Below are 21,870 nucleotides of genomic sequence, written 5' to 3'. Positions count from 1 at the left end.
TATCAGAGACCCGCAGTTGCTCCCACAGCACTCTGCTCCTATCTGTGTTTAGTACTGACCATTGTTTATAGCCCTCTCTTTTGCCTCCCCGCCAGTATAAGGTTATTTATCATGCATTCCCCAGTTCCTTCCATACTGAAAGTACTCAGGCTTGTTAAATGAATGTATAAATCGTATTATCCGGTCCACTTACTAAAAAATGCTGATTAATTTCTAATTTTTCCCCACTCAGAAAGAAGATCTTCAAATATATTTTAAATACCATAAGAATCTGCCCCGAGCAAGGGCAATCTGGCAAGAATGTCAAGACTGTGCCTACTTTGGGGTAACATTGAGATTACAAAGTCTCCCACAAATTGTTTTCCCTGCACAATATTATGTACATTAAAATTTTTAAGTAATCAAAGCTATGAACTAAGCAGAGGAATCTGGCATTGGGGGTTGTGTTTATTAAAAGTCTCTCCTATTTTGAATTAACACATTGCAAGTTTCCCTTAGGGCTCTATGGGACAGGCCTGCAAGGATTGGCTGAGGCCTGGTGAACAAAACAGACCTCGTCTAGGATGGGTTTTTAAAAATGGAATTAAGTCAAAAAGGTCACACTTTGGGGCTCCCTGGAATGATATCAGTAGGCCATCATGTACCCTCCAGACTCAAAATGACCCCAACTCAAAGACGGGCTGCCTCCTTTTCAGAAGGATTTCAGGCACCCACTGTCATCTAGAGGACTTGCTTCCTAAAAGAAACCAGTGGTCCTCCTTCTCTAGCGCCTGTACATATCAGCCGAGCCACCCCCTTGCCCCTTTCTCTCATCTCACATGTGTTCCTGAGGAACCAGACAACCCTGAACAATGTGAGACTGGTCAGTCCTGCTCCCCCTCTTCCCTGTGAAGACCCAGTCCCCACCTTGTATTTAAACACATCCACTTCTGTTCTCTGTGTGTGTTCTTTGCTTGGTTTCAAGTTGTTTCTGTTTGACTTTTAAAGGTATGCCAGCGCCAGTTGGATCACAAGCTCCCTCTTTTTAAGTACCTTAGAGGACCAAGCCACAGGCTTACACAATACCAGATGCTACTGAAGGTAAAGTCAGTGAGATGGTGCTTTCCTGTGCTGAGAAAGCCGATGCTTGCACTATGGTGCTCTTTTCCTTAGACATGCAGAGTTATGACTTCATCTACCAAAGGTGAAGATATGCCTATCCATCAGGCTTTTTCTGTCCCCTGAGTCTAAAGCAGCCCTCCTCAATGAGGAGTAAGGCCAAAGAACCATAAAGTTGAAGGGCACTTGGGAGCTCGCTAGTCCAGCATGCAGTCTAAGGCTGGATCAAGAAAGTCTGTTTAGGGGAGGAGGGGTCCTTGGGAGCAAATGGGGAAAAAAGGATGCTGCCACGCTGCTGGCAGCTGAGAGGGTGGGGAGGCAGCCAGAGCCCCTACTCTCATGTACAATATCTACAGGTAAGATATCATCTGCTCCATTTTAAGATTTTGAGATGAGGCAAGGAGCTTCAAACAAGAGGTGCTTTTTTTCCCCCAAAGTCGTTATTTTATGTGCATTAAAACAATGTAAGGGAGAAGGCACAACTGAAGTCTCCTCTCCTTTTGCCACATCTGCCTGTACCCCTAGACTGAAGATCTTTCTCAAGGGCAGCATAACACCTTCTGCTCTGCTAGACCTCAGGTGGCTCTTTCTCTCTCTGACAGCAGCATGCCTGCAGGAGAGCATTGCCAGACACCCTAACAGGACAGGAGGTTCTGTCTGGCTTGCTCCCCACCTCTGAGAGGAGGGAAAGGTTTGGGCCATTTCTCCAAGTTGGTTTTGAATTAACATCTATATGCAGCTCTTGTCCAGTGATGACTATTTCTCAATAAAAAATAAAGCCCTGCTGTTGTTTACTGGGTGCCTGCCACGTGTATTTCTCAATCCTACAGATATGCCAGAAAGGCCCTGGAATTTTAAGAAACTGAGGGAGGGGAGGTTAAGCGCATTACCCAATATTCTGCCCTCAGAAAATGTTACCCTGATTACCTTCACGTCGCAGTCCCAGCCTCAGTGGGACCGGCTCTGCCGTTGCCAGTTTAGGGTTACTGGACCTCTTAGGCCTTGGTATTCTCATGTGTCAAATGAGGATACTAGAACCTCTCACACGGGACTGCTGTGAGGAGCAAGTGAGTAATGCACATGAGAGAACCTCAGTACTGACCCCCAGGAAGCTTTATGCGTGGAGACATCACACCAGCATGGGAATGAGGGTGATGACCCTCTGCTGCCCTCCGCAAGCAACGTCTGTGAGCATGTTTTCACTCAGTGTTCAGTTAGAGCCTCTTATGCCTCTTTCTCATCTTCACTCTTGTTCCAGCTTTAGAAGTCCCACCACTGGGCCCAGTGAGGAGGGACCAGGGCCTAAGTGGGGGTCTTCACAGCCTCAGCCTGGGTGCATCAGGCCCTGAAGGGCTCATTTTCCCATAGATCCTATGTTGTTGCAATAGCTAAATTCTGTACCATATGTGGAGGGCTACAGAGCATACTAACTAGAAACACAGACTCAGCAATAGACATCCTGGGTGTGCATCTGGGCTCTGCTGCCTCTAGACTATGTGAACTCAGACAAATTACTTAACCGCTCTCTGCCTCAGGTTCCTCACCTGTAAAATGAAGGCAGTAATAGCATTTTTTTCTGGTATGCTTTTATGCTTTTGGGGAATTTTAAATGAGGTAATACATGTTGAAAGTACTCCGAAGATTTTGTTAGCTTCATTTCACTGAGGAAACAAGAGACTGAATCACTATAAAATATTCCTGGAAGGGCAAAATCCTGGGAGATTACTCAAGGAGACCTGTTTTTCTCATAGCTAAGCTTGCTGTGTGCCTGGAAAAATAAGCTCAAACTCTTGGCACACCTGTGAAGAGAGAAAGAAATCTGCAGTATTCTTACATTCTGGAATGGAGCTCATTCTTCAGAGCCTCCCATCAGCTTCCTTGAGAGAACATGGATGTTGGCCCAGTTACCTCATGGCTTTAGAGAGAATCGTATGATTCTGGTGTGGAAAAGCTTTTTTAACCATAAAAAAATTGTAAAAGAATGATAAATCATATCATTGAAAATAGACATATGAAAAATTGGGGAAAATATTTTATTAGCAAGGTATGTGACAGGTGGTCAGCATGCTTACTAATGGGCTCTTAGAAATTAATTTTTTTAAAAAAACCCTATCAAACACTTAATATCTTGTCTGAGACATTATAAAATTGATTTACAAAGAGTTTTTTGAGTACATAATTTACATAATGTCAAATGAGTCACAGCAAGTTGATGAGACAATATTAATTGTAATACATGACAAGTACATGCATTTAGGGACAACAGGAACTCATTTGTATTGTGCTCATGATTTCTGTCAAACATGCTAAGTGATGTATGGAATCTATCAAACCTAATGTAGAGAATTTTTCTTGTCTGGATTTTGTTTAAGTAAAATATGGTTTGCAAAATCGTGCTTTATTTGTTTACATAAGTTTTGCTTATTGCAAGAAGGATGTTCTACAACAGATGGTCATGCTGATTTCCTGTGTAATACAAGTCATGTCGTAGAAACAATATTCTTTAAATAGACTACTATTTTCTTTTAATTTTGGGGTGAACATTCTATAGTGGATGTAACTGTCAATCCACTATGTTGTATGCTTAAAGCCAATAAAATATTGTGTACCAACTATATTCAGTAAAAAAACTAAAAATTAAAAAAAAGTTTTTTAAGAATTTAACAGGGAGAGGTTAGTTAAAGGATACAAACATTCAGATATAAGATGAATAGGGTCTGATGATCCTAATGTAAAATATGGTGATTAGGATAATTGAAATTTGCTGAGAGTAGAACTTAAGTGTTCCCCTGCCCCCTAAAAAAGTTAAATATGTAAAGTGATTGATGTGTTAATTGACTGGATGAGGGGAATCCTTTCACAATGTGTGTGTATTTCAAATCACCATGCTATACACTTGAAACAGCTAACAATTTTATATGTCAGTGATAGCTCAATAAAGCTGAAAAAATTAATAATAAGAAAATGAACAAGTACATAGGCAAAAACAAAGAATAAAGTCCTACCTCACTAGTTATTGGAGAAATTAAATTTAAAACAACAGTGAGGATTTCTCTCCTGACTAAATCTACAGACCATCTTGATTAGATGGTAATACTCCAAGCTTTCATATATGACTGGTGGGAACACAGTCCTATAAAGAACTTGGAAATACACATCAAAACTCTTAACACTGACAGTTCCCCTTCTAGGAATTTATCCTTAGAAAAAATGCACAAAGATATTATTATTATAGTAAAAAATTATAAAACCCAAATGTTTAACAGTAGGAGGAATGATCAGTTATGTTTATCTATAGGATGCAACACTCTGCCACAATTAAAAACTGTTTTAAAAATAAAATGTCATGGGGTAATGTTCATGTTATGTTGTTGACTGAGAAAAAACAGGCTAGCACTGGGGCTAGAGTGTGTCTGATGCGATTCTGTGTTTTGGAGAAGAAGTCTGTACTGAGTATGTCATTCATTTTTTTCCCTCTTGCTTATAACAAATAGACAAATTTACATACATCCTCAGTTTAGCATTGACCAGAGATTGTTTGCACAGTAGATTTGGCAATGGCATTCTCCTTTTTGATTTTCAACAAGACTTTTTGTGTTAATGCAGGGTCTGCTGGATTTTGAGTCTTGTGAGGATTTGGAGATAGGCCCAGGTGACCTAGAGGGAGGTTCAATTAAGGTACTGGATATTAAATATTGTTTTATATAAGTAACTGTTAACGGTGTTTGCCTATAGGTGGGAGGATTTATGGCAATTTTTTCTTTGTTTACGCTCTTTAATGTCTAAATTTTCTAAAATAGCATGTGTCCTACAGTTCATAGTTGTAGAAAAAATTAAAGGCAATTTTGAAGTGGGGATTTGTAGGATGACTGGTAATTCATTTTCTTCCTTCCACACAAAAATGTTTTAACAGGATTACAAAATTAAGTGAATGAGTAAATACACACATAAAAGACTGTAAGTGAATAAGATAAAACCTTTACTTTGGTTTTCCTGCATGGTAGGATTATGAATGGTTTATATTGACTTTTTGGTACTTCTTAGTAGATCTAATTTGTATAAATTATACCTTGCTCTCTCCAAGTGTGTGAGTGTGTGTGTGTGTGTGTGTGTGTGTGTGTGTGTGTGTGTGTGTGTGTGTGTGCAAATTCTAAGATAGCCAAGTTTCCCTTGGAAGAAATGGTGACTTCACCAAGTTAAGAAGAAATTTATGGCTTAGCAGTGGGGTTTCTTTTAAATTTCCTATAGATCACTCTGGTTTTAACAAGAAAAACATGAAGCATGTGTCTCAAGGTACAGTTATTTGCAATCCCTTTCTGCTCAGAATGGGTGGTGGGGACCCCTTGAAATTAAAAGAAGCTCAAGACACAAGTAATAATTGTATAGAGTGGAGCAAGGGGCACTAACCTGACTTAGAGGGATTTAATAATGTTTGTAAAGATTTTCTGAGTCTTATATCACACACTGTAAAACTGTGTGTGCCTACTGTGTGAGAGGAGGGTTAGTGGGGAGGAGAGAGACTAGAAGCAGTTGAGTCTCTAAAGCAAAGCTGAGTTTTAAGTGTTGTGTAAAGAGGAAGATGCCTGGTGTAAAAATGTTTAATTCTTAATTGATGACGTTACAATAAACACAGGTGAGTTTGTTGTCTTTCACCAAGACCTGGAATACATTCAGTATGAGTGAGAAGGTAAGAATCCATGGCGTATTGCGCCGTGAAGGAGCGCGCTCCTCTCCGCTCCGCTCATCTCCCCTGTCCCTAGTTTCTCTGATCCAAAGATTCTGATCACCAGTGCCTCCACAGAGATCAAGCAAATACAAGATACTTTGCTCACGTCATGCTGTAGAGGACAAAAAGAGGTGGGGCTGTGTGGAGGGCAGTGAAGAGCTATCTGTTCTTTATTAAAGAAACTAATGTGTTAAAAAAAAAAAGTGGAAAAAACCAAAATTTTTTTGTTTGTATTTGCCAGATAAAAGATAAATATGTTGTGTGGGTAGGAGGAGAACAAGATACTGAGCCCCTGAGCCAAAGGTGCTCAAGCGGAGGCAGTCATCCCCATCGTGTCCTATGTGTCACCGGACTAGTAATTGAAACCTGGCCTCTTAATTAAACAGTTACTGCTTTTCCACTCAGTGCAGAGTCTTTATGTTTTGGAGGCACAGACCATGTTGGCTTACATCTTTGACTTCTTTAATGGTGATGGAATTGGAAGGAATGGGGAAGGAAAAGAGGGAGGAAGCTGGGGGCGGTTCAGTGTGGCGAATGCACTTGGCGTACACCATTTCCCCGTAAATCATTAGTAAACCTCCACATGGCAGCCCATTCTTTGCCTCTAGAGAAGTTTACAAATACCCTCCTTTGGGATGTTTTTAAGTATAATTTTACCCACAGGAATAAGACTGCCACATTAAATACAGGAATGTGATACTCATCTTGTACTTTTCAATAGGCTCCCAGGAGCAGGGATATAAAAAAGGGAAAACAGCCTATTTAGAGGGGCTGGGATTTTCATGCTTTAAAAAGCTCAGTATGTTCCTTACATAGCAGGAATATCATGTCCCTGATTTTGGGAACTTCATTAGTACAGCATACAGAAGGTGCAGTCCATGACTTTGTATATTTTTCGTATACTTAAACCAGTCAGTATCTTCAGCCATTATTCTGTGGGAGCAGAATGATGTGCCCACCTACTCAGTCACTTCATGCTGGCTGGATCCGTGCTCCTTATCCTTGACCTGTCTTCTTTCTTTACCTTTTGATTTTCAACAAGCCTTTTGGTTTCTACAGAATGGACCACAGAGGACCAAGGACTCAGTATTGTTAGCTGAAATACAACAGGCTTTGACTGTGTTGGAGGATCTGATCCAGTCCTGTGAGTTGGCTGTGGACCTGGCAGCAGTCACCGAATGTCCGGTATGTTCGATAACAAGTGTTGGAACATTTCAACAAAAGGCAGGCACAATATTACAAAGGTAGGAGACCCTATGGCAAAGTGAGAGAGATGATCTGTGGTAAAGGGATTTGACTCGGTGGAAGTGACCTCAGTCGGTCAGCAAACCACTGCTGCAAGGTTCCAGACCCTCACCATTTTCAGGATCTCGGGTCACGTTCCTCAGGGTCCTGAATGTGAGACCCACACTCTGGAAAACCAGGGACTCAGGGGCCGGACCCCATGTGGGTAGGAAGAGTGCTGAAGGGATAATTTATTTTCTATTAAATTACTGAAATTAAAATATTGAAAGATTTTACAGCTTGACTCAGATTTTTCTGCTGAAAATTACCTTAAAAGTGGGTCTGAAATCAAAGGACCCCCATTTTAGATAACACACAGATCCCAAGAGGCCCAACAAGTGTACATTGTACATCCCTTAATCCATATGGTTGAAGAAAGATACCAGAAGTGACAGTGCTGGGGAGCTGAGCCATCTGAGCCCTGGTATTAGGGTCACCCAGGCCAGTCCCAGGCACTCCAGGAAAACCATCCACAACTGTGCTGTCTCCTTGGGATGGGGACATCTTAATATCCAGCTGGTTTTCACCGTGAGGTACTCTAGATTTTGACTCAGGTGTGTTGGTTTTCTAGCATTCTCATAATAAATTACCCTAAGCTTGTTCCAAATTGGCCCAGAACAGCACAAATTTATTGTAGTTCCATGGGTCAGATGTACAGCACAGTCTCACCGGGCTAAAATCAAGGTGTCTGCCTGCCTTTTTGGAGGCTTGAGGAGAGAATCTATTTCCTTGCCTTCCCCAGTTTGAAAAGGCAACCCACGTTCCTGGCTCTTGGCCTCTTTCTCCAGCTTCAGAGCCAGCAGAGGATTGGGTTCTCACATCGCTCTAACCTCTTCCACTTCTCTACCACGTTTAAGGATTCTTGTGATTACATTGGGCCCCCCAGGTAATCCATGATAATCTCCCCATCTCAAAGTCAGCTGATTAATAACCTTAATTCCCACATGTCATGTAACCTGACACATTCTCAGATTCCAGGGATTAGGATGTGGACCTCTTTGAGAGGCTGTTTTTCTGCCTGCCACCCAGGCATCAAGCATTCTGAGAATTACATCTCAGACAGATCCTTTCTTGTTTTTTTCCCTTTTCCTTTTGACCTGGTTTTAAGATACTGTTTAATGAGACCTGGGCAGATGAAAATACTTTTTTTTTCTTACCATAAATCAATCCAGGCAAATGAATTAGGGGCAAAAAAACTGTGATCTTTTCATTTCCCTCCCTCCTGGTATTTCTTTGGCCAGCGTCTCAGAAACAGCCCCTGGGGTTTGCAGTGATCCGGGCAGCGATGCTGCCCTGTCCCCATCCCCTGGGACTCCAGCTGCTCCCTGCTTACTCCTGATGCATGATTCAGGAGGGTATTATGAACCACAGCGTGTGTGTGAGACGGGATCATTTTCTTGGTGATATTTTTTCCTTCTTTAGCTATGGAAAGTCATGGGATGATTTGTTTAATCATTTTGGGGCATCTTTCTGTTCTTTTCTTTTTATCTTGGAGTACGTGTCAGCTACCTCTAATAGATATCCATTTCCCTGAATCAAGTGAATGTTCTGGAAACTATACACAGGGCAGGAAACTCACAGCTATTCTTCTGAGTGTAAGTAACATAGGAAGAGGAAGTTATGAGAAGAGAATGATCAAAATGTGAGTAAATAGAAACCTACTTTAAGTTCATCCCATGCCAGCTCACATGCAAATAAGGTGAATCCATTAATAGAGTTTTAGAGATTTTTTTTTTTTACATGGTGAACAAATTCTTACATAGTGAATAAGTTCTTACATGGTGAACAGTGCAAGGGCAGTCATCACAGAAACTTTTGGTTTTGATCATGCATTATGAACTATAAACAATCAGGTCAAATATGAATATTTGTTCGATTTTTATACTTGATTTATATGTGGATCCCACATTTCTCCCTTTATTATTATTATTGAGTTTTAGAGATTTTTTACACCAAATGCAAAGAACTATTTTCCCCCAGGTGTTCTCAGAATTGCACCTTTGGCCTACACTCTTTGATTTTTTTTTTGCTAAGACTTAAGCTTGCTTTACATCTAGTACATTCATTAGCTAATTTATCCTGACAGTTTTGTATAATCCTATTGAATTATAGAAGAGCAGGCATGGGAATTTTCAACTTGCTGGTTCAGGATCACGTCCATAGGAAGAAGAGTTAACTCAATCAAGATCACATGGGTGTCAGCTTAGACTGTTTCTTGCATCCCTTTACATCCTCTCCAGGTGTCATCCCTTCAACATATTTTTTGTCTGAACCTGTTTAGAGTTTACTAACAATTCAACTGTTACTAATTCAGATCTAATAATTCTGAGATTCTTTGCCTCAGCTTTGTAGAACTTTATCTCAAGGTGTTTACAATGACATGCTGTACATATGGATGAATCCAGAAAATAATCTCTTAGTTTCTTTACTTGACAACCAATATTAACCTGGTTTTGTAAAGGAAAGAAATTGGACTTGAGTGGATGAATTCATAATTAAAACAACTAGAAAAAAATCCCTTCTGATATTTGTATGTTCTCAGTCGTGTATACTCAATTACAGAAACTGATTACTGTAATTGCTAATTGTGGAAGGTTAAAAATTTTTGCTTTAAGAAAGTTTGTTTTGTGGAACCCTGAAATGTAATTTACTTCCCTCCATTTGAAAAAAAGAAAATTCCCCTCTATTCAATCCAATGCATAAAATAGAGGAGCATTTAGTTAGCATCCTGGCTTGCCAGGAAAAAGTTCCAAAGCTAAATAGTAAAGGCTGAATGGAACATTTTTATTTTATGAAACAAACTTATGTAATTCAATAAAGGAAGCATTTTTACTGCAAGTTTTTGTGAGCTAGGGCCAGGTATTTTATTTCTATTTTAGTTCTCACTTTCCTTACCATAGTGTTGGCTTACAGAGATAAGGCTGAGTAAATTACCTTAATGACTTAATGGAATTGCTTTGTGCATCTTCCCACACTCATGACACTTATGTCAAAGGGTAGTTGTGAGGAGTAAATGAGGATGAAATCATAATAAAGGCACCTAGCACCATGCCTGGTACCTGGGAGATGTTGAATAAAAGGCCCTAGCACTTCTGTACTGGAGACTTGATCAGGCTGGAAAGGAAGGAACCCCTTTGCTTCTGGCAGTTGTAATAATGGGCTCCTCTCTCCCACAGTTTCTGCTTTTCATTTCTGGACCAGGCTTTGTGCTGATTCATTTATCCAGATGTTTCCTGCTTCTTTGTGAAAGAAGTATGTAGCTCTGTCACATTAGCTGTCTCTTCCAGGGATGAAAACCTAAGCACCCCAAAGAGGTCTCTTTCTGGAGGTTAGCTTCACAAGATTCATTCTTCCAGCCAGATTCTTGGCCAATGTAGTCACATTTGAAATTCTTGTATCACACTCTTACCTGCAAAATGTCCAACATGAAAACGGTAGCATTTACTAGTTTAATTTACTATCATTTCCCATGTGGAGAAAGCCGTCTGACTTCACTTGCTAATTTATTTGAGGCAGCCCATGCTGTATCTCTGAGTTCATAGTCATCAGATTCTTCAACACACCAGAGTGATGACCACACTATTCTATTGTTAGTGGAAAACTGGTTTGGTGTATATTCATTTCCTAGAGCTGCTGTAACAAAGCACCACAAACTGGGTGGCTTAAAACCACAACAATTTATTCACTCACAGTTTTGGAGGCTAGAAGTCCAAAATGAAGGTATTAGCAGGCCCATGTTCCCTCTGAAGGCCCTAGGAAAGAATCCTTCTTTGCTTCTCTCCTAACTTGCAGTAGTACACTTGGCCTTCCTTGGCTTACAGCTGAATCACTCCAATTACTGCCTATCTTCATGACTGTCTCTATGTGTCTCTGTTTTCTTTTCTTATAAGGACATCAGTCATTGAATTAGGGCACGTCCTAATCTAGTATGACCTTATTTTAACTAATTACATCTACAAAGACCCTATTTCCAAATAAGGTCACATTCTGAAGTCTTGGATAGTCGTGAGACTTTTGAGAGATGATATTCAACCCTTTGCAGAGGTGTCACCAAATCAGCTCTCTTACAGTGCTGAGCATTTAGCTTCATGTCCCCCCATGCATTCACTAAATGCCAATAGGTGAATAAATAAGTGTCTAAGGGGCACATATCTACAAGAGGTTGTACACATGGTTTCTGGCCTTAGGACCAACTACAGTTGGCTTGGGAAAAAAAAGATACATATGGCTGAAGAGCTGGCCCAGGGTCATCCTTGGAGGTGGGGTACTTCCTTGGTCCTGCTGAGAGGACTACCCTGACCCTCTTCCCTTTGGAGGTGGAGTACCTCCACATAGGTACTCATCCTGGCTGAGGGTGACATGCATGTACCTGCCCTTCATCTGCAATATACAGAACATGTGCCCCCAGCCACTGCATGATGGGCCTCAAGCATTGAGATGTCTAATCCCATCACAAGTGTGGTTCTGAGAAAGTTTATGCAAGACAACTTGGATGTTCTTCAGCCCATCTATTCCAGCTGGACTCAAAAGGCCCAGCCATTCCTTCTAGTGACCTCCAGTGGTGACAGGCTTACTGGAAAAGGGGACCATAGAACCTTGAAAAGAGTCAGAACAATGGCAGAGCAGGGCTCACTAGACAAGGCCAGGATCCACTGCAGCTTGGGGACCTTGGCGTGGGCAGGAACTGGGGGTCTTACCTATGTGCTCTGCCTACATGTGCCAGGAATGTCCGCATGCCAGCTGTCCTCTCCCCTCTCCCACCACTGACTATTTCCCTCCATTGGTGTCTTCCTCTTTCTCATAGTTTCTGGTGACTCACCTTCTTCATTGCTTGCTTCCTTATCATTTATTCCACCTCCTGCCTTCTCATAAAGCATCTCACCTGCTGCTTACTGCTTCCTCCTCAGTTGCAGTTCAGACAGGGATCAGATTGGCCATCTGGCACATCTGTGTAGACTTGGCTTTTGTGCCCGGGGCCTGGCCCCTCTCTGGAATCACCCTTTGGTCAATTGCCTGCCAAGGTGCAAACAGCTGTGGCTGAGGAAGGGACGAGGAGGAAAGTGCAGAGGTGATAAAAAACAAAAACACCTCTGCCTCTGGTTGCCTCTTCATCAGGGCTACCGACGGGCTTTCTCCTCTCCAGCTCATGGCCTTGGCAAACACCTTTACTAACCTGTACAGGTCTCTACAGGTCAATAGAGAGCATACACCTGGACTTGTTTCCACTCCCCATCATTCTGGCTGTTTTGGAATTGCTTTTAATAACTGTGCTATTAAGTAATGCCTCCACATTCACCAAATATGTTGTTAGAAACAGCTTTATCTAAAATCCATCTATCCTGGGATGTGGTTGAGAATGTGCTCAGTGTTTGACCCTTTATGAGGCCCTGTGGGAGAAATTTCTCTCATGTCTTGACAGGAATTGCTGTGCTTTTCCTGCACAACTGGTTTGAATATGTCTTCTGATGTAATGAATCACATAACTCACCATGTTTCCTCCTGTACTGCCTACTAGAGGGTCAGAGCCTAGTCTGCAAGCAGGTTTAAATGGCTTTGTTGTACAGATATTGTATGCAACCTCTTCATCTTCTTAAAAATCTTTTTCTTTTTCTTTACCCTAATTTCCACAATTACTTTCTGTCTGCCTATAGTGTATGTATTTTTACAAGATGTATCAAATTTTTGAAATTTGTATAAATACATTTTAAACTAGAAACTACTGTTTACAGTTGTTCATGTGGCAAATATTAAGCACCTACTTTTGCCTGTTGCCTTGAGTAAAACTTATTTCCTGCACTGTTTATATCTATGTAGTACAAATTGAATGACTTTAAAGGAGAAAGAAATCACTGAGGGCTGGAGGGTTACATTTGAGAGGCCCCTAGAAGGATGTGAATAGAGTGAAAAACTTCTCAAGAGTTCTCAGGGACCCGTCACCCACCTGTCCTGGAGTGTGGTCATGCTGAGCCTATGTAACATGAAATAGGAACATCATGCTTTTAGGAGAGAAAGCTGTGTGACTGGGGACTCCTTGCTCCTTGTTTCATTCACCAGAGTTTACACATGTACATTTTAGAAAGCAAAAAGAGAAAAATAGCACATAAAATAGGCCATAAGCACCATAGAAATGACAAGAGTTTATTGCTCTTGAAGTTTTTATTTTAGAATTTCAGAAGTAGAGTTAATTATTTTTAAAAAGATAATTTAGTTGGCTTAATAGTAACAAATTATAAAATGCCCAATAAATTATGAATCATATGCCTACTTCCAGTATTAACTCTCAGAACTAATAGGAATTTATCTCAGCTAGATGTAACTCAGGGAAATTTCTCTGTACTGGTCCTGGTCAAGTAATTCTTTCCTTTTGGTGTTTTGATTCAGGGAAATAAATTCTTGATTATCTGCTTTATGGGGGCTGATTTTTGGAAAACACAATGATCCTTGCTCAACTTACTCCATTATGTTTTGGAGAGAGCTCAGAGAAGGCAGGGTCACCTCATTTTTACTTTCAACCAGGTGAATGAGAAAGGTAGGTTTGCTGGTGGAGAGAGAGCCATTGTAGTATGTCCCCTAGAGCCAAATGGACTTTTTAAAAAAATTGTATTTGGGGTTATCTTTATATTGTCTCCTCACTGAAAAATGCAGTGTTGAGAGGATTTCTCAAGATGGCGTCATGAGTAGGGTGGCGGAAATCTCCTTGCAAAACCATATATATTTTGAAAATACAGTGAATACAACTATTCCTAAAAGAGTGACCAGAAGATACTGTACATGAGTGAGGCTACATCTGTGAGAGCTCAACATCTCACAGAAAAGGGTAGGAAACAAAGCCGTGACCTGGCAGGACCCGAGCACTCCCCCAACCCCAGCTCAGCAGTGGGAGGAAGGGAATCAGAGTAGGGAGGGAGTGGAAGCACAGGACTGCTAAATAACCAGCCCTGGTGGTCTGCCTCAGGAGCACAGACACACATTGCATGGTGCACTGGATATTGGAGGAGCAGAAAAGCAAGGTCCGAGATTGAGAATGCAAACAGGTTCCAACAGCCAGCTGCCCTGGGACAAAAGAAAAACAGGCGCTTTAAAAGTCTTAAAGGGACAAGGGTTTAACAGGTGGACAAATCGTCCTGGAACACTCAGCCCAGCAGGCTGGGAACTTTAAGGAACTTCAGGCACCCTAACCCCCTTGGTGGCAACACAGCTCTGAACCCCCTCGCGGCAATAAGCAGCTTGCCATCCCTTCCCCACTGCCGGCACTGCAAGCAAACTAGCTGATCCGCCACTGCTGCAGAACAGCCAGGCAACAGCCCCACCTACAGCAACCACACAGCTTAGCGCAGAGGCTTCTCCCTGAGCATGGCTAACCGGCCCAGACCCAGTGGCTACTCCCTGTGTGCAGTTGACCGGCACAGACAGTGGAGACGGGCATAGAATCCAGAAGGAATGAAGGGGCTCTGTTCTCATGGCAGAAAATGCACCACTGGCCTGTGACCCCAGCCAGTGCCCTAGGCCATCCCAAGGGCCTCCCTGCACATGGTAGCTCAGGGGATTAACCCAGAGGCTGCTCCCTGCACACTGTTGACTGGCACAGACAGCGGAGATGGATGCAGAGACCAAAAGACACAAAGGGGCTTTTTTCTTGCTGCAGAATACATGCAGCTAGCCTGTGACCCCCACCATTGCCCTAGGGCATCTAGAAGGCCACCCTGCCCACAGCAGTTTAGGAAATTAACCCAGGCTGCTCCCTGTGTGTGGTTAACTGGCACAGACAGCAGACACAGGCAAGGTGACCAGCAAGCAGGAAGGGACTTTGTTCTCCAAGCTGACACATGCGCCACTTGCCAGGGACTATCTCCATCTCCATGAAAAGGCAGAATAAACTTGTTCAGTCTAAAATCCCTCAGACACCAGGGAGAGGGCTTGGTGAAACTGAAATCACCAATCTTCCTAAAAAAGAATTCAAAATAAAAGTCATAAGTATGGTGATGGAGCTATAGAGAAATATGTAAGAACTGGGGGATGAATTCAGGAGGGAGATAACAGAAATGAAACAAACAAAGGAAGGATTTAAGAGCAGACTGGATGAGGTGGAATAGAATGTTAATGGAATAGAAACCAGAGAACAAGAATACAGAAAAGCTAAGGCAAAGAGAGATAAAAGGATGTCTAGGAATGAAAGACTATTAAGAGAATTGTGTGACCAATCCAAATGGAACAATATTTGCATTATAGGGGTACCAGAAGAAGAAGAAGAGAGAAAAATGGATAGAAACTGTCTTTGAAGAAATAATTGCTGAAAACTTCCCCAATCTGGGGAAGGAAATAGTCTCTCAGACCATGGAAGTTCACAGATCTCCCAACACAAGGGACCCAAGGAGGACAACACCAAGACACATAATAATTAAAGTGGCAAAGATCAAAGACAAGGACAGAGTAGTAAAAACAGCCAGAGAGAGAACAAAGATCACCTACAAAGGAAAACCCATCAGTCTATCAGAATTCTCAGCAAAAACCTTATAGGCCAGAAGGGAATGGTATGATATACTCAATGTAATGAAACAGAAGGGCTTTGAACCAAGAATACTGTATACATCAAGATTCTCATTGAAATTTGAATGAGGGATTAAACAATTCTCAGATAAGCAAAAGTTGAGAGAATTTACCTCCCACAAACCATCTCTACAACATACTTTAAAGGGACTGCTCTAGATGGAAGTATGCCTAAGGTCAAACAGCTGTCACCAGAGAAAATCAAACCACAGCAAAGAAACTAGACCAACAAAATACTAACTAAGGCAAAATAAAATCAAATATCCACAAAATCAGTCAAGGGAAACACAAAGAGTACAGAATAAAACACCTAACATATAAAGAGTGGAAGAGGAAGAAAAAAAGGGAGAAAAATAAAGAATCATCAGACTGTGTTTATAATAGCATAATAAATGAGTTAAGTTAGATAGTTAGATAGTAAAGAAGCTGCCCTTGAAACTTTGGTAACCATGAATACAAAGCCTGCAATGGCAATAAGTACATATCTATCGATAATCACCCTTAATGTAAAAAGACTGAATGCACCAGTCAAAAGACATAGAGTAATAGAATGGATAAAAAGCAAGACCCATCTATATGCTGCCTACAAGAGACTCACCTCAAACCCAAAGACACGTACAGACTAAAAGTCAAGGGATGGATAAAGATATTTCATGCAAACAACAGGGAGAAAAAAGCAGGTGTTGCAGTACTAGTATCAGATAAAATAGACTTCAAAACAAAGAAAGTAACAAGAGATAAAGAAAGACATTACATAATGATAAAGGGCTCAGTCCAACAAGAGGATACAACCATTATAAATATCTATGCACTGAACACAGGAGCACCTACCTATGTGAAACAAATACTAACAGAATTAAAAGAGGAAATAGAATACAATGCATTCATTTTAGGAGACTTCAACACACCACTCACTCCAAAGGATAGATCTATCAGACAGAAAATCAGTAAGGAGACAGAGGCACTGAATAACACATTACAACAGACGGACCTAACAGACATCTACAGAACTCTACATCCAAAAGCAACAGGATACACATTCTTCTCAAGTGCACATGGAACACTCTCCAGAATGCACCACATACTAGGTCATAAAAAGAGCCTCAGTAAATTGCAAAAGATTGAAATTCTATCAACCAACTTCTCAAATCACAAAGGTATAAAACTAGAAATAATTGTACAAAGAAAACAAAAAAGCTCACAAACACATAGAGGCTTAACAACATACTCCTAAATAATCAATGGATCAATGACCAAATTAAAACAGAGATCAAGCAATATGTGGAGACAAATGAAAATAACAGCACAATGCACCAACTTCTGTGGGACACAGTGAAGGCAGTCTTAAGAGGAAAGTATATAGCAATCCAGGCCTATTTAAAGAAGGAAGAAAAATCCCAAATGAATAGTCTAAATTCACAATTATTGAAACTGGAAAAAGAAGAACAAATGAGGCCCAAAGTCAGCAGAAGGAGGGACATAATAAAGATCAGAGAAGACATAAATAAAATTGAGAAGAATAAAACAATAGAAAAAATTAATGAAACCAAGAGCTGGTGTTCTTTGAGAAAATAAACAAAATAGATAAACCCCTAGCCAGACTTATTAGGAAAAAAATGGAATCTACACACATAACAGAATCAGAAATGAGAAAGGAAAAATCACAACAGACACCACAGAAATACAAAGAATTATTAGAGAATATTGTGAAAATCTTTATGCTAACAAACTGGATAACCTAGAAGAAATGGACAACTTTCTAGAAAAATACAACCTTCCAAGCCTGACACAGGAAGAAACAGAAAATCTAAACAGACCAGTGACCAGGATTGAAATTGAATTGGTAATCAAAGAACCACCCAAGAACAAAACCCCCAGACCAGATGGATTCATCACTGAATTTTATCAGGCATTTAGAGAAGACATAATACCCATTGTCCTTAAAGTTTTCCAAAAAATAGAAGAGGAGGGAATACTTCTAAACTCATTATATGAGGCCAGCATCACTCTAATGCCAAAACCAGGCAAAGACACCACAAACAAAGAAAACTACAGACCAATATCCCTGATGAACATAGATACAAAAATACTCAAAAAATTTTAGCAAACCAAATTCAAAAATATATCAAAAGGATCATACACCACGATCAAGTGGGATTCATCCCAGGGATGCAAGGATGGTACAACATTCAAAAATCCATCAACATCATCCAACACACCAACAAAAAGGACAAAAACCACATGATCATCTCCATAGATGCAGAGAAAGCATTTGACAAAATTCAACATCCATTCATGATAAAAACTCTCAACAAAATGGGTATAGAGGGCAAGTACCTCAACATAATAAAGGCCATATATGACAAACCCACAGCCAACATCATACTTAACAGGGAGAAGCTGAAAGCTTTTCTCCTAAGATCAGGAACAAGACAAGGATGCCCACTCCCCCGCTTTTATTCAACATAGTACTGGACGTCCTAGCCATGGCAATCAGAGAACACAAAGAAATAGAAGGCATCCAGATTGGTAAGGAAAAAGTCAAACTGTCACTATTTGCAGAGGAAATGATATTGTACATAAAAAAAACCCTAAAGAATCCACTCCAAAACTACTAGAACTAATATCTGAATTCAGCAAAGTTGCAGGATTCAAAATTAATACACTGAAATCTGTTGCATTCCTATACACTAACAATGAACTAGCTGAAAGAGAAAAAAGGAAAACAATTCCATTCACAGTTGCATCAAAAAGAGTAAAATACCTAGGAATAAACCTAACCAAGGAAGTGAAAGACCTATACCCTGAAAACTGTAAGACCCTCTTAAGAGAAATTAAAGAGGGCACTAATAAATGGAATTCATCCCATGCTCTTGGGTAGGAAGAATTAATATTGTCAAAATGGCCATTCTGCCTAAAGCAATCTACAGATTCAGTGCAATCCCTATTAAAATACCAACAGCATTCTTCAATGAACTGGAACAAATAGTTCTAAAATTCATATGGAACCACAAAAGACCCTGAATAGCCAAAGCAATCACGAGAAGGAAGAATAAAGCAGGGGGTATCTCGCTCCCCAACTTCAAGCTCTACTACAAAGCCACAGTAATCAAGACAATTTGGTACTGGCACAAGAATAGAGCCACAGACCAGTGGAACAGAATAGACAGTCCAGATATTAACCCAAGCGTATATTGGTCAATTAATATACGATAAAGGAACCATGGATATACAATGGGGAAATGACAGCCTCTTCAACAGCTGGTGTTGGCAAAACTGGACAGCTACATGTAAGAGAATGAAACTGGATTGCTGTCTAACTCCATAAAAGTAAACTCGAAATGGATCAAAGATCTGAATGTAAGTCATGAAACCATAAAACTCTTAGAAGAAAACATAGGCAAAACTCTCTTGGACATAAACATGAACAACTTCTTCATGAACATATCTCCAGGGGCAAGGGAAACAAAAGCAAAAATGAACAAGTGGGACTATAGTGAACAAAAAGCTTCCATACAGTAAAGGGCACCATCAGTAGAACAAAAAGTCATCCTACTGTATGGGAGAATATATTCATAAATGACATATCCAGTAAAGGATTGACGTCCAAAACATACAAAGAGCTCACACACCTCAACAAACAAAAAGCATATCATCCTATTAAAAAATTAGAAGAGGATATGAACAGACACTTCTCCAAAGAAGAAATTCAGATGGCCAGCAGGCACATGAAAATATGCTCCACATCGCTAATCATCAGAGAAATGAAAATTAAAACCACATTGAGATATCACCTCACACCAGTTAGGATGACCGCCATCCAAAAGAGACAAACAACAACAAATGTTGACAAGGATGTGGAGAAAGCGGAACCCTCCTACACTGCTGGTGGGAATGTAAATTAGTCCAACCATTGTGGAAAGCAGTATGGAGGTTCCTCAAAAAAACTAAAAATAGAAATACTATTTGATCCAGGAATTCCACTCCTAGGAATTTACCCTAAGAAAGCAGCAGCACAGTTTGAAAAAGACATATGCAGCCCTATGTTTATTGCAGCACTACTTACAATAGCCAAGAAATGGAAGCAACCTAAGTATCCATCAGTAGATGAATGGATAAAGAAGATGTGGTACATATACACAATGGAATATTATTCAGCCATAAGAAGAAAACAAATCCTACCATTTTCAACAACATGGATGGAGCTAAAGGGTATCATGCTCAGTGAAATAAGTCAGGCAGAGAAAGACAAGTATCAAATGATTTCACTCATCTGTGGAGTATAAGAACAAAGAAAAAACTGAAGGAGCAAAACAGCAGCAGACTCACAGAACCCAAGAATGGACTAACAGTTACCAAAGGGAAAGGGACTGGGGAGGATGGGTGGTAAAGGAGGGATAAGGAAAAAAAGAGGCATTATGATTAGCACACATAATGAAGGGAGGGGCGCATGGGGAAAGCGGTATAACACAGAGAAGACAAGTAGTGACTCTATAGCATCTTACTATGCTGATAGACAGTGACTGTAATGGGATATGTGGTGGGGACTTGATAATTGGGAATCTAGTAACCACAATGTTTCTCATATAATTGTATATTTATGTTACCAAAATAAAAAGAAACGCAGAGTTGAAAGTAATTATCATATCCAATGCAATGTTATAAAGAATGGGCCATACTAAGGACAAATCTCATGTTCTGAGATTCTCATGTACATGAAACAGATGGTAGGATGCAGATAGAAAACATGGGCTATCACAGGCCCATAATGCAGCAAAAATCATGTCTCTCCTTAACATAATTAAAATGTTAATTTCTTGCCCTTTATAAGTAGACTGTCATGTATAAAAGCAAAGAAGAGGAAATAGCATTCTGATAGCTAAAATTAATTACAAGACAGAAATATCAGAGTACCAGTATCTTTAGTTCGATGCTAACATGCTTTTTGTGTATTACTTTGTGCAGCTGAACAATTCACTACATAACTGAATGGTGTCATGCTTAGTGAAGCTCACAAAATTTTAGTTTTTATTTAGTGACAGATTACTTTGAGTGGTACTTTTAATATTGTAAACCTCAAGTAAGCATGCTTATAATTTGAAGAGAGACCCCTAAGAGTTCTTTTCCTGTCAAATAATTTAACACCTTATTTTTGTGTATGTTTGTGTTTGCAAAAGGATGATATTGGAAAACTGGGCAAGCTGTTGATGCATGAGTCTTTCAACGTCTGGACAGTTCACAAAGATCGTCATAAGATGAAGGATTTTATTCGATTTAAGCCCAGCCAGAGGCAAATCTACCTGTTTGAAAGGGGAATAGTGTTCTGTAAGATACGGATGGAGACCAGCTACCAAGGCCTATCTCCTCAATACAGCTTTAAGAAGTCTATAAAGGTAAAGGGGTCCTCTTGCATCCAGAAGTCAGCACAACTCTATGGAGAGAAACACCATTACCCTTATTTTACAGATGGACTGAAGCTTAGAGAGGTGAGGTTAACTTGCCAAATTCTACACAACAGAGCTAGAATCAACACCCAGGCCTGTCTAACTCCAGAGATAGGGCTTGTAACCAGTCACTAGACAAGACCAGGACTGACATAGAGGTGCCTTTGTGATAGACAGAGAAAAGGGACCAGAGGGCAGCCTGTCTGGACAAATGAATTAGAAAAGTACACTCCTTCCTCCAGGCAGAGAAACAAAAGCCTTGGTAATTAGAGCGCAGGCTGGATTTCAACTTTGACTTGCCTTCTCAACCACACATCTTTGTGTATGAAGGCAGCATCTTGACCCCAGGGGTGTTTAGGACCCATGCCTTCAATAAGCATTGTCTCTCACCTGTATAGAGAATATTTCGTACCTAGCAAAGAGATACTCACACAGGCACACACATATTTGTGCTCTTATGATCAAAGTTACTAATTTATTCAAAATAACTTTTATTATTTATGCTTCTTAATGGATGATAATTCACTTACTATTATGTAGAGATTTGGGAAATGCATGTTAAAGGAGAGATGATCACTTTGTTTAAAGTTTGAGAGCTACAGCTCTATATATGGGAAGATAAAGTCTTTGTTGTCCTCTGAAATGGACAAGACACAAAAAACTGTACCAGATTGTGTTTTATGCTCCCTGGGATCATTAACAGAGGACAGCAAAACACTTGCAAGGAAGATGGAAGAAGAGAGCCGTTAAGGGGAGGAAGGATAGAGTGAC

The 21,870-nt window shown here is 40.4% G+C and overlaps 1 protein-coding gene across 3 annotated transcripts in view; it reads left to right on the top strand.

Annotated features, from left to right (window-relative positions):
• Positions 1 to 21,870, top strand: part of MCF2L2 (MCF.2 cell line derived transforming sequence-like 2) — a 274,274-nt gene that overhangs the window by 218,489 nt on the left and 33,915 nt on the right. For all 3 annotated transcript variants that reach the window (XM_036926717.2, XM_036926715.2, XM_036926718.2), the window contains 5 exons: positions 233 to 325; positions 988 to 1,080; positions 4,705 to 4,776; positions 6,884 to 7,009; positions 20,833 to 21,048. In XM_036926717.2, coding sequence (XP_036782612.2) covers positions 233 to 325; positions 988 to 1,080; positions 4,705 to 4,776; positions 6,884 to 7,009; positions 20,833 to 21,048 — 600 coding nt within the window. The remainder of the gene's footprint in view (positions 1 to 232; positions 326 to 987; positions 1,081 to 4,704; positions 4,777 to 6,883; positions 7,010 to 20,832; positions 21,049 to 21,870) is intronic.

The sequence above is a fragment of the Manis pentadactyla genome, chromosome 1 (assembly GCF_030020395.1).
Source record: "Manis pentadactyla isolate mManPen7 chromosome 1, mManPen7.hap1, whole genome shotgun sequence".
Classification (NCBI taxonomy): Eukaryota; Metazoa; Chordata; class Mammalia; order Pholidota; family Manidae; genus Manis; species Manis pentadactyla.
This window is presented reverse-complemented; position numbering and strand designations above follow the sequence as displayed.